This window comes from Carassius carassius, chromosome 42, assembly GCF_963082965.1.
Source record: "Carassius carassius chromosome 42, fCarCar2.1, whole genome shotgun sequence".
NCBI lineage: Eukaryota > Metazoa > Chordata > Actinopteri > Cypriniformes > Cyprinidae > Carassius > Carassius carassius.
The window spans coordinates 13,383,352-13,399,319 of NC_081796.1; the positions used below are offsets into that span (position 1 = coordinate 13,383,352).

The following is a 15,968-nucleotide window of genomic DNA, read 5'->3' on the forward strand; positions in this document are numbered from 1 at the left end:
CTCAGGCCAGAAGTGGTCGTGTGGAATCTCCCTTGGGACGGACGGCGCAGGCGGTGCGATGGGCGCAGTGGGAGACCTTAGTTGATGGATCTGCTGGGTGAGCTCGGACACCTGTGCCACCAGCGCTTGGACAGCGCGTCCGGTGTTCGAGATGCTCTCCTGCTGCTGATCCATTCTTTTGACGCTGTGATGCATGAAATCCGTGAGTGTATTGGTGCTCGCTGCTTCCATGGTGGTGAGATCGTTATGTGATGCTGGATTAAGGAAGTCTGGAAGCAGATGCGAGTTTAACAGATTTAATGGGCTGAGAGGAATACAAATACACAAACAAACAAAGATGCTGAGGAGACGACACATGAGTAATGAGTGGCAGCTGTTGCTGATGACAATTAACGGAGACGCCCACAAGCTAATCAGTGCAGACGCGAAACACACAGATTTCACCACAAAGTGCAAACACCCCGAGATCACGATTTACCAACCGTGACAGAAGGTTGCGGATTCAAGTCTCAGTCAAAAACAGATAAAGCATTTGAAATATCGTACAGAAGTTATGACACACTCATAATCATGCTGTTGATCTGAATATCAACACTCTGTAATAGGGGTGTAACGGTATGCAAAAATCACGGTTCGGTACGTACCTAGGTTTTAAAGTCACGGTTCGGTTCATTTTCGGTACAGTAAGGGAAAGAAATGCAAACATTAAACTGCAGGTTGTTTATTAATATAAACTTGTTTTAACAATTTGTTTACACTTTTTTTAAATACTTTTTAATAAAGTATATATAAAATAAAAAAAAGATTAAGAAATAAAATACTGCTGCAAAGTTCTCCACTAAATAAAATACTCTCAGTCTCAAACCAATATCATATAATAAAATATAATGAAAAATATAAATAAATAACTATGATTACAGTGCAGCATTACCAATCCCAGCTTGTAGGCCTGCTCATATTTAAAAAAATATATATATAACTTTTCCAAAGTGTAAAGTGCAGCATCAACAGTTTCAGTTTTTAGACCTGCTCAGATTCCGTTATAGTGTTGGCCCGATCGGAATTAAGAGCAAAGGTCTGTTTAAATGCCGACGGAGGCTGCGTTTGAATTACAATCCATTTTTTCCTAGTTGTTGTGATGTTCACACTCGCGTGATGCCTTTTGATAACCTTAGGCCGGTGACACACTGGCATATTGCATCTGTCAAAAATAGTCTATTTTGCCGTCAATACTGTTGACGGTGTCCTTTATCAGTAGGCTTTATATTTATGCTCAACATGAAGTATAGATATTGTTGTCGTGAAGACAAGATCCTGGTCTATCGGTGCCTCGGCGGCCTCCCTCTATGTCACCTACAGTACAAGCAGCGCGCCAGCTGTGTAGAGACACAGAAAACGCGAGGCAGCCGTCACGCAACTGACACGCAGCAGAAACGCCAAGCTCACGCCACGCAGCCAGTGTGTCACTGGCCTTAGAATGAGCTGCAGGGCGGGATTTGCGCTGAACGCGGAGACTTCCGCCAATTAATATGTTCGTTTGAAAACACGAAAATGTACTTATGTTCCGTAGACAAAATATTGCATTCGGTACACACGTGCACTGTACCGAAAGCCCTGTACCGAAATGGTACGATACAAATACACATACCGTTACACCCCTACTCTGTAATTACCTGTGGTCTCAAGCGTATAACCAATTCACAGTCATACTGATATTCCCAACAACATTTATGCTAGCGTGATTTAGCTGGGATAGTATACGGACAGCTCAGCGGGAAACTTGAGGGCCTCTACAGTGCAGAATCTGCTTTCTGTCAAAGTGAAATGCTGGAAGAATTATACTGATTGAGTGCCATGCGGAAACTGATGATCGTTTTGTTTGTGTCTTGCACAGGTCCTTTTTCAGTCCTGTGACAAAACAGATGCCAATCTGGAGGGCGATCTGGGAAACACCCCTGTGATGCTGGCCTGCTGCACTAATAACTGCGAAGCAATACAGTTTCTTGTGTGTACAAAAGAGCTGTAAAAATAAACACACACACACACAAATGACTGACATAATCCTAATTTTCCCATATTGTGTGATAAATTAGATTATTTTCTTTCCTTACAGTTCAAACATGGTGCAAAGATGTGTATTCAGAACAAACTGGGTCACTACGCTATCCATACGGTTGCTTTTGCAGGTGCCAAAGAGGCCATGGAGCTGGTTTTGAAAATTGGCAAGTGAATTTAATATTCTAATTCCACCAATTCACTTTGACGAATCCACTCCTAACCCATTCACCATGCAGTTTAGACAGGCACTGTGACTGTGCACAATACATGGGTGGTCTTCTGTTCCGGAATGATGTGTTCCAGATATAAATATTTGTGGGGTTTTCTGACAGCTCCCTTTGGCTGAAAGACAAATGACACAGTTTTTTATTTACATTACAGTCCAATATTTTTAGATTCTTAAATGCAAAACAGTTCAAACAAATAGAAGGGTCAACATGTAAAATGTGACTGCCAGCCTGCAGAGCTATTTGCAAGTATTTCACATGGTGTCCAAACAAAGCAGTCATGTTTCATTGTGATTGAGGTTTTTGACATATCCCAATGTCAACTGACAGTTCACAGAAAAATGAAATTTCTGTCACCATTTTATCATCCTTATGTCATTCCAAACCAGTATTGCTTTTCATTTTCCAGTTGTAAATTTTAACGTAAACATCTTTTTCCATGAATTTACAATAAAATGGTGTTTTTTGCAAAAAAACAAACAAAAAAAAAACAAAAAAAAAAAACAAAGGACTAGCTGGCACTTCAAAAAAGTTGCAAAAGGGGACCATATGCCTCATGGGCCAAGTTTTAGCTATTGTATCACTACAGAAGACTTGGAATGTGGAGCATGATTTGTATGAAACACATTTTGTTCATTTGTTTTTGTAATTTTGGCCCCTTTCAGTGTACATATTTGGTAAGACATGAGGGAAAGAAATAAAAACAGGTTTTTTATGCTTTATTTCTCTGTATGAATTGACAAGTATGGAAAAATGAAGCTGTACTTATCTCTACTGTTTCTCACACTAATAAAGGAGAAGAACTGGGCCTGTCCACTTCACTGCACATTAATTATTTGGATAAGACCAAAAGTACTCCCCTTCATCTGGCTGTACGTGGGGGCAACATTGAGGTGATCAAACTTTGCATTATTAAAGGAGCCAGAGTGGATCAGCAACAGGTAAGTGCTGTTTCAAGAAGTATACAATTAAATATACATTTTTTTTAAATATAAAAGCTAACAAGCATATCTCAAATGATCAAAGGAATCAAATGACCCAAGGCTTGTGACGAAAAATAAAAAGTTTATTTTCTTTTACAGGAAATCCATGACAGCCCATTGAACTGTATAGTATTGTAAAATGTTAAACATTTTTATAAACTGATTGGAAAGAACTAATAGTTCTGATAGTTTAGTAAACTAATAGTTCACCCAAAAATTTTACTTATTTAATCTGTGGAACATAAGATATTTTTTGTCCATAAAATGGAAGTCAAAGGAAATGTCTCTAGGTTACGTATGTAATCCTAGTTCCTCGAGGGAATGAGACACTGCGTCGAAATGCTTTGGGGAACGCGTCTAGCTTGAGCGAATCTGAATATCGTGTGTAATCAGTCCAATGGAAGAGCGTGACGTCGCGGGCGGGGTGACGTAAGCGACCAGGAAGTTATAAAAGCATGTGCCGCATAGCTGGCGTCAGCTTCCAGTACCAGCAAGCGCCGGCAGGGGTGCCGGGGGTATGGCCTCGAGACGCAGCGTCTCGTTTCCTCGAGGAACTAGGGTTACATACGTAACCTACAGACGATCCTCTTCAGGAACTCGAGCTGCATCAAAACGCTTTGGGGAACGAGTACCAACGCTGCCAGACTACCAAACCCCTGCCTAGTGTGTATCTGAAGAGCACAGCTTAGGATGAGCGGACTGAAGCGTCTGGAGTGACTGGCATGTCTAAGCCATAGAATCTTGCAAAAGTAGAAGGCATGGACAACCCGCAGCATTGCAGATGTCCAGCATGGACACACCTGCTAGGAAGGCATTCGAGGACACCATACCCTGTGTGGAGTGAGCCTTGGCTCCCGAAAGCGGGGGACAACCAGAGCACTCATAGGTGGAGTTGATAGTCTTGACTATCCAACGACTAATAGTCTGCTTAGAAGCAGGAAAACCCCTCTTGGGGGGATTGTAGCATACAAGCAATTGGTCTGTTTTTCTCCACAGGGTAGCTCTGTGGACGTATGTGTCCAGCGCTCGAACTGGACACATACAATTTAGCTTCTCTTGGTCGGGCTCCCGAAAGGGAGGAGGAAAGAAGGCCTGCAGCACTACAGGTTGTGGTGTGACAGCGGGAACCTTAGGAACATATCCCGCTCGAGGGTATATGAACGCTTTGGTCATGCCAGGTGCAAAATCAAGATAGGTGGGGGCCACTGAGAGGGCCTGTAAATCTCCTACTCTCCTCAGAGAGGTAATGGCCAGCAGAAAGGCGGTTTTAAGAGTCAGATGTCTGTCAGATATTTCTTGAATAGGCTCAAACGGAGATTTGCAAAGAGCCTCTAACACCACAACCAAGTCCCACGGGGGAATAAGTGACCGTCTCAGCTTCAGTGCACCGCGGAGGAAACGTGTAACTAAGGGGTGTCTTCCCAAAGACTGACCATCGAGAAGGGCATGGTAGGCCGCAACGGCCGCCACGTAAACCTTCAGCGTGGAGTGGGTCAACCCTGCAGAGAGCCTGGCCTGTAGAAACTCCAGAACTGTACCAACTGGGCAGTTTGCTGGGTCAAGCTGGCAGTCTCTGCACCATGAGGTGAAGAGTTTCCACCTCAGGGCATACAGTTTCCTCATTGAGGGAGCTCTGGCTTGGAGGATGGTCTCAACAACCTCGGTTGAGAGACCAGATGCTATTAGTTGTGCCCCCTCATGGGCCACACCCAGAGCTTCCACAACTCCGGGTGAGGGTGAATTATTGTGCCCTATGCCTGTGAGAGTAAGTCTGTCCTGATCAGTATCTCCCATGGACAGCTGTCGAGGAGCGAGACCAGATCTGCGAACCATACTCGGCCCGGCCAGAAAGGGTCTACTAATAACAGACAGACCCCGTCCCGACGTACTCTCGCCAGAACTCCTGGGAACAGAGCAATAGGGGGAAAGGCATACAGACGAAGCCTTGGCCAGGTCTGTACCATAGCATCCAGTCCCAGAGGAGCTGGATGAACTAGAGAGAACCAATGGGGGCATTGTGATGTTTCTTGAGTCGCAAAGAGGACTACTTGAGCTCTGCCAAAAACTCTCCATATCTGGAGTTTGCTCTGGGACCACACAAGGATCTGGTGCGCCAGGTTGTTGATATAAGAGACCACCGATATGTTGTCGGTGCGCACCAACACATGGTGACCCCTTAGGTCTGGGAGGAAGTGCTTCAGTGCACGATAAATTGCTAGCATCTCTAGACAATTGATATGCCATGTCAGATGGCGACCACTCCACAGACCACGGGCAGGGTGGCCACTCATGACCGCACCCCAACCAGTGAGGGATGCATCCGTCGCTAGTATTACACGGCGACAAGGAGCTCCCAGCACCGGGCCCTGATTCAAGAACCAAGGTTTCTTCCACATTTCCAAGGCACGGAGGCAACGCTGGATGACCTTGATAGTTCGAAGTGGATTGCCCCTCGGGGAAAATCCCTTGGTCTTGAGCCACCACTATAGGGGTCTCATGTAGAGCAGGCCAAGAGGTATCGCATTGGATGCAGCTGCCATCAGACCCAACAGTCTCTGAAATTGTTTGACAGTGAGTGACTGGCCTTCTTTGACTCTCTTGACTGAGATGAGGATCGACTCGATAAGAGCAGGGGACAATTGTGCCTGCATCACGGTCTAATCCCATACTACGCTTAGATAGGTGGTTTTCTGAACTGAAGAAAGTACACTCTTCTTGGCATTCAGTCTCAAACCCAGCTCCCCCATATGTGCGAGAATGACATCTCGATGCCGAGCCGCAACCTGCTCTGACTGAGCTAAAATCAACCAATCGTCAATATAGTTGAGAATGCGGATGCCCTGCATGCGCAAGGGGACCAGAGCCGCATCTACACATTTTGTGAACGTGCGGGGTGAGAGTGTAAGGTCCAAGGGAAGTACTCAATATTGGTAAGCTTCACCCCCGAAAGCGAACCTCAGAAACTTCCTGTGTTGTGGAAGGATGGATATGTGGAAGTATGCATCTTTGAGATCTATTGTGACAAACCAGCATCTCAGCCCCGCTATGCGCACGGGCGGAAGATTCTGAGAACAAGGCTCGCTGGGGACCTGGAACACTGGCAGGGTTGGCAGATCGGCCCCCAGAGGGCGCTGAGGCAAGACGGGCACTGTGTACTGCGGTGTACGCCACTCTACCCCAACAGAGGCTGCCCTCTGAAGCCCTGACCTTCTGGCTTCAGGGCTTCTTGGCCGAGGACTTCTTGGCTTCAATAACTGCCCTCAGATCTTGTTTAGGCCTAGAAGACCTCGGCCGAGTGCGTTTTTGAGCCTCACGGTATGAGGAGCTGGTATGCGGCTGGGGCACCTCCCGCCCAGATGTCCCGAGAGAGCGACGAGGGAGGAATTTATGGAACGCCGCTGCCTGTTTGAGGGCCTCCTGAAACCTATCGACGACAATACTGACTGCGTCGTCGAACAGGCCAGAAGGCTGGTTTGGGGCATCCATAAGGCAGACCCTGTCCAGCTCTTTCATTTCAGACAGGGTCAGCCATAAAAATCTCTCCGTGGCCACCATAGCTGCCAATCGCTTGGGCGGTCTCCTTGGTGGCCAAAGGGAGAGATCAGCGGTCCTTCTTAGCTCTGATATATCATGGGACTTGATCTAGCTCTTTAAGCAGGTCGGCATACCCTTTGCCCACCAATGCCGAAGTTGTTCTGAGCAGCTTGGAGGGCAACGCCGGGGCCTTCAGAGATGATGCGGCCCCGGGGGACAGATAGCTCGCGAGTGCTCTCCCATCCCCACCACATTGCCATAGTAATCTGATGAGGGGATGTAGAGGCGGGCTGAAAACGGGTTTTTTCCACGATTTGGCTATCTCTTCGTGCAGATCGGGAAAGAATGGAAGGCCCCAGCTAGGAGGTGGTTGACTCGCCCGCGGGAAGCATTCATCGAGCTTGCTTCGCTGCGGTTCAGTTGTTTTCTCGGGGGGCCATTCGATGCTTAGTTTGGCAACCACCTCTAAGAGGTCCTCGTATTGTGGCGAATAGGGCGGCGAATCCCTGTAGACAGATTCCACATCAACCTCCTCGGAGGAAGAGAGGCGGAGTGTCGATCCCTCTCCCTGGGTGGAAGGAACCGCAGAGCGTGCTTCCGACTCCAGAGATTGGGTGCCGGATCTGGCAGAAGTGCAAGGAGACAGGGACTCGCCGTCTCCATTCCCTCCAACAAATCCACTTGCGAACCCCACTAGTGCAGCTGCCATTCTGCCTCAGCAGAAGCAGGGCCAGCACTGCGGGGAACGCTGGCGAAGGCTCCCTCCTCAAAGAGAACCCTCGGGGAACGAAGCAGTCGCACCGACATTCTCTCACAGGGCGGACAGTCGCCTCCCTCGAGAGCCGACTCAGCGTGCTTCGAACCCAGGAAGCAGAATGTTACAAACATTCTTCAAAATATCTTATTTTATTTCCAACAGAATATATGAAGTCATACAGGTTTGAAATAACATGAGGGTGAGGATGATGGCAGAATTTTCATTTTTGGATGACCTATTACTTTGGGCAGCACTCTGATATAATAATTATTTAATTATTATTATTATTGTTCTAATAAAATGACTTTGACTTGACTATTTTTCAATCCCTCATGCCAACAACAGTTCAAAGTTCTTAGGTTTATTACTTTCACACTAAATAATATGGAAGCCCATTTCCACCACATAAGCATGTTCTGGTAAATCATAAGTAATTTTTATGTCATAAATTATGACATAAAAACAATTATGACAAAACATTAATACTATAGTAATTGTTTTCATTACTAAAACAAAAAAGTTTCTGATTGGCCATTGCATTCAAGAAACTTAACAGATACTGTATATATCTGTGATTAGCTTCATCGCTCTTCATTGCAAAAACATTATTGTAAATAGTAACTTTTGCTGTCCAGAGTTCAAAAGCATAAACCCAGGATAGTTTGCCAGATCTTCAATTGCTTTTGCTCTTGTTTCAAGGTACTTAGCACCCTCTAGTAACCCTGTAGAACCGGGCCTGGGCTTGGTTAACCGCTTCAATTGCAGCAGGGCTGATGCCGGGGATTGAAAGACGACCTTTATGGGACAACTGCCCCCCTAATGTTGCCTACGGTCATAATTATGATTTTCCAAGGCATTTTTTTCTTACGGGTGATAATGAGCTTCAGTATAATGACTAAACAAAAGTCATGCCAGTGCACTGGTGGTTTCAGGTTCCATCTTTTCACTGACTAGATTTTCCACCAATATGAATTTTGTTATAAGCATATTTTATCAAAACTCCTCCTACAGCAGTAATAAAATAATCAGCAAATTTATGTAATATAATCGTAAGTCCATTATCATTAAGGCTTATTTCTGTAAAAGCTTTTGATACATTAAACTGCACTGAGGCTAACTGAGAAGTTTGGGGACAGATATAAGAAAATTACCTAATGTTGAGCTATAATGTCATGATTCTGAAAGAAAGACAAAAACTATTTTTTCATGAAATGCAATCATAGAGGAATGTGGCCTGCAATAAATACAAGAGCAGCCTGATTTCTTGGCTCTTGATCTTGGCCACACAGACGCAAACACACTCACACTCCACTCCTCCCGTCTTCAGTCTGTAGCAGCAGAGTTGATGCATTCAGTAATAGCTTCAGATAGTTAAATTGATACAAATTGCAGCCACTTACATCTATAGCTGAGCTTGGCCGTTCTGTCCATTGCCACAGCAATTCAGGGTGCTCTCTCATTAATGGTTTGTGTTACTGGTGCAGCAGCTGAGAAATTACCCCCCTCTTGCATTACCTGACCCTGCCTTTCCTACTTATGTCAAGCTAATAGCTGACTTCCTTCTCAGTGTCTGTGTGTGGGGGGCTTGATTGTTTTGCAGTGTGACAAATCCACGGCCCTCCACTTTGCCTGCACTCAGGGTGCTATGGAGGCTGTCAAAATCATGCTTTCTTCTTACAACAAAGTGGAAGACATCATCAACATTAGGGATGGAGCCAATCAGACCCCCTTACATAGGTCAGTGTGATGCAATACTGATTTCCAGTAGTTATTATGTGACATATTCTCCTGGTTTATCTCAAAGTTGATTTAAGCAATCTCAGTTCACGTTAAGTAAGCAGATATGGACATAAATGCCAAGGAAAGCAAATAACTTAAGAAAGTAATTGCATACTATTGCCCAAGAAACTATATTTGAGATGTTGCTGGTGTAAGGTCCAGGCACTCGGCCAAGGAAGGTATCTGGTGCTGGATGAAGGTTTCCTATGTGTTCGGTCTTTCAGCGCGTAGAGTTATTCAATTTAGGTTAAACTCAAATCTGACTCCATTTTATTATTTAATCGGACCCCATTTTGTATGACCTTGAATTTAGGTTGAAATGCAAATTGGTTGTATGCCTTTTAATTAGTATTCTTCTGACATTTGATTATTATTAGTTAACTCCTACTCTTATATTAACTCGTTCATTCGGGTGCTCATGTTGCTAACAGGGATACAACGTAATCTACTAGAGTTAATAATCACAGAGTAAAACAGAATAAAATCAAATGTAACAATTTATTATCAGTCAGGTAAATATGTGTTCTGCCAATTACATATCCAATTGAAACATATCAAATCATATCATTATAAAACATCACATTCTCAAAGATTAATCTAAAAGTAAAATATACCTGCAAAGCATACCTGACCTTAAAAAATATATAGTATGAAGTGAAGAGACACACCACACTACGGGCTTTCTGGCTACGGAATCGCCCTGATCCTTTTGCTGCAATCCTTTAAATACATCAGACCAAGACAAACATCCCCCGAGATGAAGACAGAAAATAACAATTGGAATTTGATTAGGTCTGGTCCCAGACCAGGGTAGTTTACACCTCAATGGGAACAGAAGGTAATTTACATGGAAGACCCTGGAAAAGGGCACTCCCATTACAGTAATCAAAATATCTCTTAACTCTTAGGATTTGTATTATCTTTTAATCTACTTTTCTAAGGTTGAGACCATTGTACCAGTCGCCCTGAGACAATTCAAATGACACCAAACATGACTATAAATATCACTTGCATTAATGCAGAATATTATACTATTGGCAATTCTGATTGAAACTAAGTGGAGGGAGTGTGTTGAAGTGTGTGTGAACTACTAGGTGTGGTGCATCTTCGATGGCACCGTTACTTATGATGGAGGGTATTCAAGAGAGTGTTCAAATGTTAATTATCAGGAAAGTCCTTTGTTTTCTTAGAGAGAAGTCGTCCCTCAGTCCAGGCAGTCCAGCTCCAGTCTTACACTGGTGCTGGAGAATGTCTTTAAGATTTAGAGCACATTTGTTAAACAGGTTAGCTGTGGAAGCTGTCTGTAATTGCAACTTTCTCACTATTGCGATATCTGACAATGGCATTTTAGGACATGGGATGAAACAGGAAATTCTGAAGCATGTTCATGCTGTTATTTTATATACAAGACATGCTGACCAAAGGGCTGTTCACATCAAGTTTAATAATTATAACAGTAACTATATTAGCATGCACGCCAATGCATAATAACTCTCTATTATAAATGTATGCTGCAATTATGTTGTCTGCTGCTTTAAATGTTCAAGCTCTTTAAAGCAACTGTACTGTATGTACAGGAAATGTGGCAATTTTTTTATTATTATTATTAAGGTGTTTTAACACCATTTGCCTTCAATACAACTTCCAACCTTCATTGATTCATTAAAATTTTGGTGGATTCTGGTTGGTTGTCAATGTTTTTATCATTCATCAACTGGGGTAAAAAAAAAAAAAAAATTGATTCCTACATTATTGTCATTATTGTTATAGTTGTAGTGTGGATTAATATAAAGTTATAGTTATCATAGTTATAGTTATAGATATCATCCCAGAGTCCTAGTTATAGATATCATCCTTGATGTGAACGGGTTATCAAACCCCAAAAATGCACAGTTAAGGCCCAATAAAAGTCCAAACAATGATATATCCCAAGTCTTTTTAAATGGTATACATAGAAAAATTAAAAAAGTTACTCACAAATCTTAAATCTTATTCACATTGTTGCATATGCAGACTTGCTGTTTCTGGTTTGATTAGAAGATTTTTAAATCCTGAAATGGGAAGATTTTTATTATTGGCTGAATTATCCCTTCAAAAAGACCTGAAATGTTTGCAGAAAAGCACACAGTAGACCACTTACAAGTAAAATAAATGTCCTTTCAATTATTGAGATTTAATGCTAGGAGTGCAACATACAATATAAGAATATAATAGAGACTTTTATGCAAATCTGCACTGGATTTCCCACGCCTAACTTATTCAGAGTACAAGAAAACTCTGTGAAATATAGTTAAACATGTATTAAAGCAACCTAGCATTCCTTGAGCCATGGCAGACGACCCTGGGCTAATGTTGCAATATGAGACTTCTTTACCATAAAATACATAGCAGCTAAATAGCATAGAATATCTTCTTCTTTTTTTCATAAGACTTATATACAATGTTTTATGTCATTTTTTAAGATATGTATTATACACCATATATATAAGTCTTATGGAAAAAAAGACTTGGCTTTTAAAGTACTTTTTTGATATGCCTAAGACAATTCAAATTTAAAATTAATAATGGTTATGCCATTAGTGTGCTTGGCCTCTTACAATTCACAGCTGTATTTATTTGATTAATATACATGCTTCAATGATTAACAATCATTTTCTTTTCCTAATAGAGCCACGTTGTTTGATCATGTCGGGTTGGTTGAATATCTTATTTCAAAGGTAAATGTTTAAATGGCTGCTTGTTTAAAACATAAAACAATTTATTCTGCTGTATGTGCACTCTGTGAACCAGCAAGCTGCAAAGCATCCAATATCTCATTGTGATGAGTGGGGAGGAGCCGGAAGCCGTGGGAACGGAGCGAGGCCGGTGGAGTGTTTGGAAATGAGTGACACCTGCTACACTCAGCGGCCTCGAGTCCCACGGAGGAGATCGGAAGGATATAAAAGAGGAGCGATGACAGTGAAGGACGAGAGAGCACCAAGCCTGGGCTTTATTTTGTGTTTTGTTTTTGGTTTGTGCGCGGCAGTTGTCCATGAGTTTGTATTTATTATTAAAGTCTGATTTGTTTGTCAAAAAAAAAAAAACACAAAATAAAACCCAGGCCTGGTCCTCTCTCGTCCTTCACTGTCGTCACTCCTCTTTTATATCCTTCCGATCTCCTCCGTGGGACTCGAGACCGGTGAGTGGAGCAGGTGTCGCTCATTTCCAATCACTCCACCGGCCTCGCTCCGTTCCCATGGCTCTCGGCCCCGCCCCACTCGTCACACTCATCATCTTATCCTTTGTTATCCAATATCTCACCATATGTCCTTAGATAAAGTTGCTAATTCACTGTCATTTGGATCTAATTTGTTTTGGAAAGAAAGCAGATATTGACTGCATTGACTGTAAGGGACTGTCTCCTCTGCTGATGGCCTCCAGATGTGGTGCTTGGAAAACAGTTGTTTTTTTGCTGTCAATTGGTAAACATTTTCAGTATGTTATGGCTCCATTATTATTTGCATGGACATTTCCAGGTATTTAACATGTTGTCCTATTGAAAAAAGGTGCCGATTACAGAATCAAAGACAAAGTAGGTTGCAACTTCCTCCACTTTGTCGTTCTTCAACCAAAAGGGCTGACAAATCTTCCTGAGACGGTCTTACAGGTGTGAAAACCTTTGTGAATGTCAAGTTCAGTTTGTCAGATACAGAACACAGCTCTTTCATTTTGAAAGAAAGCTTAAAAGAGTGCAAGTGACCCTGTGTTATGGATTATTACATAAAGTACTGTTTTGAACATGCGTATGTTCTGTATATAGTTATAAGAGCCCATTGCCTCCTCCAGAGTAATGCCGTGAAGGAGATGTTGTCTGATGAGGATGTTGAAGGCTGCACTCCTCTGCACTACGCCTGCAAACTTGGCATCCACGATTCGGTCAAAAATATGCTTGGTCTCAATATCTTTGTGGGGCAAAAGTCACGGGAGAAAAAATCAGCGCTTCACTTCGCTGCAGAGTGAGAACGTTTGTAATACACTCACAACTATATCAAAATCAGATCTTTCTGCATATTTTCTTAATAGGTTTTGACCTATAATAGCACATCAAAGGTAGTTCTGATCATTTATGAGAATTTTGCAGGCCTTTAAACAAAACAATGCTGCATAACTGCAAGCTTCCAAATCTTACACACTCCAAAACCTGCTAATATTAAATGTTTTCTCTAATTTCTCAGATATGGGCGTATAAACACATGTAAAAGGCTGCTAGAGACCTTCACAGACTCTAAAATGCTCAACGATTGGGATGAAAAGGGTCTGACGCCCCTTCATCTTGCTTCAATGGCAGGACACACTCAAGTTGTTGAGCTGCTGCTCAGGAGTGGTGCGCTGTTTCAAAGGTGCATCATACTTTTCTGGGAATCTACATTTTCACAGTCATCGCAAGCAGTTTTTCATAAATAACAGGCAGTGTTATTTTAGCATTGAGTTACTGTTATAGTTGAATTTCAGTTAAATTTTTAATTTCCTTGCGTCACATAGTTTTTTTTTTTCTCTCTATGTAGTTTTATTAAGTGTTGGTTTTTAGTTAAATTAGTATTTCAATTTAAATTGAATTTAAATGATTGCCTTGGCAAGTAACTAACTGAAGTTAACTGTTTTTGGTTTTAGTTTTAGCTTACCTACCAGGTCACAATTGCGCCAAAATCTCAAAAGCTAATATTCCATGTATTATTATTTATTTTTTTATATATGCATTTTTTTTTTTTGTTAAGTTCGTAGCTTGAAAAATTGCACTTTTTTTGTTGTGAGTTTATTCAGCTGGACATTCTGTCATAAAGTCTTTTGTAATCTTTAGTGATTACAAAGGCTGGTCCTGTTTACATCATGCTGCGGCTGAGGGATACACACAGACAATGAAAATCCTCCTGGCTGCCAATGTCAAACTTTTGGACATAACAAATGAGGATGGGGTAAGCAGTCTAAAAATCCTTAACAACTGTGGAGCACAATCAGTTTGAGAAATACAATTCCTAACCCTAACCATAGGATAACAACTGAACAAGATCGCCCCAAAAATGAACAAAGTCTCACAAATGCTGTTCTTTTGAAGTTTCTATTCAACAAATGATCCTAAAAAAAAAAAATGAATTACAGCTTCCACAAAAATATTAAAATATATATTGTATTTTAACATTTATAGTAATAATTAATGTTGCTTGAGTGCCAAATCAGCATATTAGAATGGTTACTGAAGAAGACTGGAGTAATGTCTGCTGAAAAGTCAGCTTTACCACCAAAGGAATAAACTACATTTATTTTAAAATATATTAAAGGTAATAGTAAAAGCAATTATTTTACAAAGTAATTTAAAAGTATTTATTGTCCTTTATGATTATAATTGAACGAACCTGCTTATTAATAACATGTATGCTTTAACAGAACACAGCCCTTCACATAGCTGCACAAGCGGGACATGTAGGTGCTGTTTTGCTGTTATTGGACAGGGGAGCTGAAATCACTCTCAACAATGCTGAAAACTCTTTTTTACATGAAGCTGTGCGTAATGAGAAAAAGGATGTCGTGAATGCTGTCATTGAAAGCGAGAGGTAAAGAGCCATCTGCATTGAAGATGACCAGTATTAATTTTAATATAATATCATTTTAACATAAACTTGGAAAATTGGAAATTCAGATTAATAATAACATCAATATTTCCTTTCTAAAATTAGAAGAATTTTATATATATATGACCAGTATTAATTTTAATATAATATCATTTTAACATAAACTTGGAAACTTGGAAATTCAGATTAATAATAACATCAATATTTCCTTTCTAAAATTAGAAGAATTTTATATATATATATATATATATATATATATATATATATATATATATATATATATATATAATTAAAAGGGTTTAGGATTCAGTATAGGATTTTTAATGCAACAAAATGAGGGGATTGATTGAGGGGCTACCTTTACAAAACTCAAAATAAATGTAAAAATATATAAATATAATTTTTCTCCTCTGCAGTCTGCCAATGGTTAACAAACATATATAAATTCACTGCAGGTGTGGCGAGGCAATAAAGTCGTTTAAATTAACATCCCGCTGTCCAGTGATGGACATCATAGAGTTCCTCCCAGAGTCTTTTAAGGTTTGTAGATTACCTTCCCACTTTTTAAAAACTTTTTTTTTTCTTTTTTTTATAAAAGTCTTTGAAATTAATCCCTTCTCTCTTCCAAGCAGCATCTTCTGGACCGGTGTATTTTAGAATCTGATCATGATGCCAACAGTCCGGATTATCATGTAAATTGCAAAACTTACTTAATGATGTACATTAACACTATAGTGCATAACTGTTCAATGTTGTTGGCAGATAAAGTATGATTTTCAGTGGCTTCAGGCTCCAATACAGGCAATGAAGTATGCTAAAGCAGACAAAGCAATGAAGTACCAACCATTAGTAGCTATGAATGTAAGTCCCCTTAAATTATATATATTATTACTATTAAAAAATATGATAGCAACATTTTAAGGATTGTAAAACAAGAACCTTATCTATGCTGTATATATATATATATATATATATATATATATATATATTCATATATTTCTCTTACTACTCTTACAACATCTTT

The 15,968-nt window shown here is 41.0% G+C and overlaps 1 protein-coding gene across 1 annotated transcript in view; it reads left to right on the forward strand.

Annotated features, from left to right (window-relative positions):
* Positions 1-15,968, forward strand: part of LOC132123947 (transient receptor potential cation channel subfamily A member 1-like) — a 46,650-nt gene that overhangs the window by 14,451 nt on the left and 16,231 nt on the right. The window contains exons 4-17 of the mRNA XM_059534637.1: positions 1,895-2,005; positions 2,114-2,222; positions 3,081-3,226; positions 9,160-9,296; positions 12,007-12,061; positions 12,658-12,799; positions 12,884-12,984; positions 13,164-13,333; positions 13,553-13,717; positions 14,176-14,290; positions 14,760-14,926; positions 15,400-15,484; positions 15,577-15,636; positions 15,707-15,805. Of these exons, the coding sequence (XP_059390620.1) occupies positions 1,895-2,005; positions 2,114-2,222; positions 3,081-3,226; positions 9,160-9,296; positions 12,007-12,061; positions 12,658-12,799; positions 12,884-12,984; positions 13,164-13,333; positions 13,553-13,717; positions 14,176-14,290; positions 14,760-14,926; positions 15,400-15,484; positions 15,577-15,636; positions 15,707-15,805 (1,662 nt within the window). The remainder of the gene's footprint in view (positions 1-1,894; positions 2,006-2,113; positions 2,223-3,080; positions 3,227-9,159; positions 9,297-12,006; positions 12,062-12,657; positions 12,800-12,883; positions 12,985-13,163; positions 13,334-13,552; positions 13,718-14,175; positions 14,291-14,759; positions 14,927-15,399; positions 15,485-15,576; positions 15,637-15,706; positions 15,806-15,968) is intronic.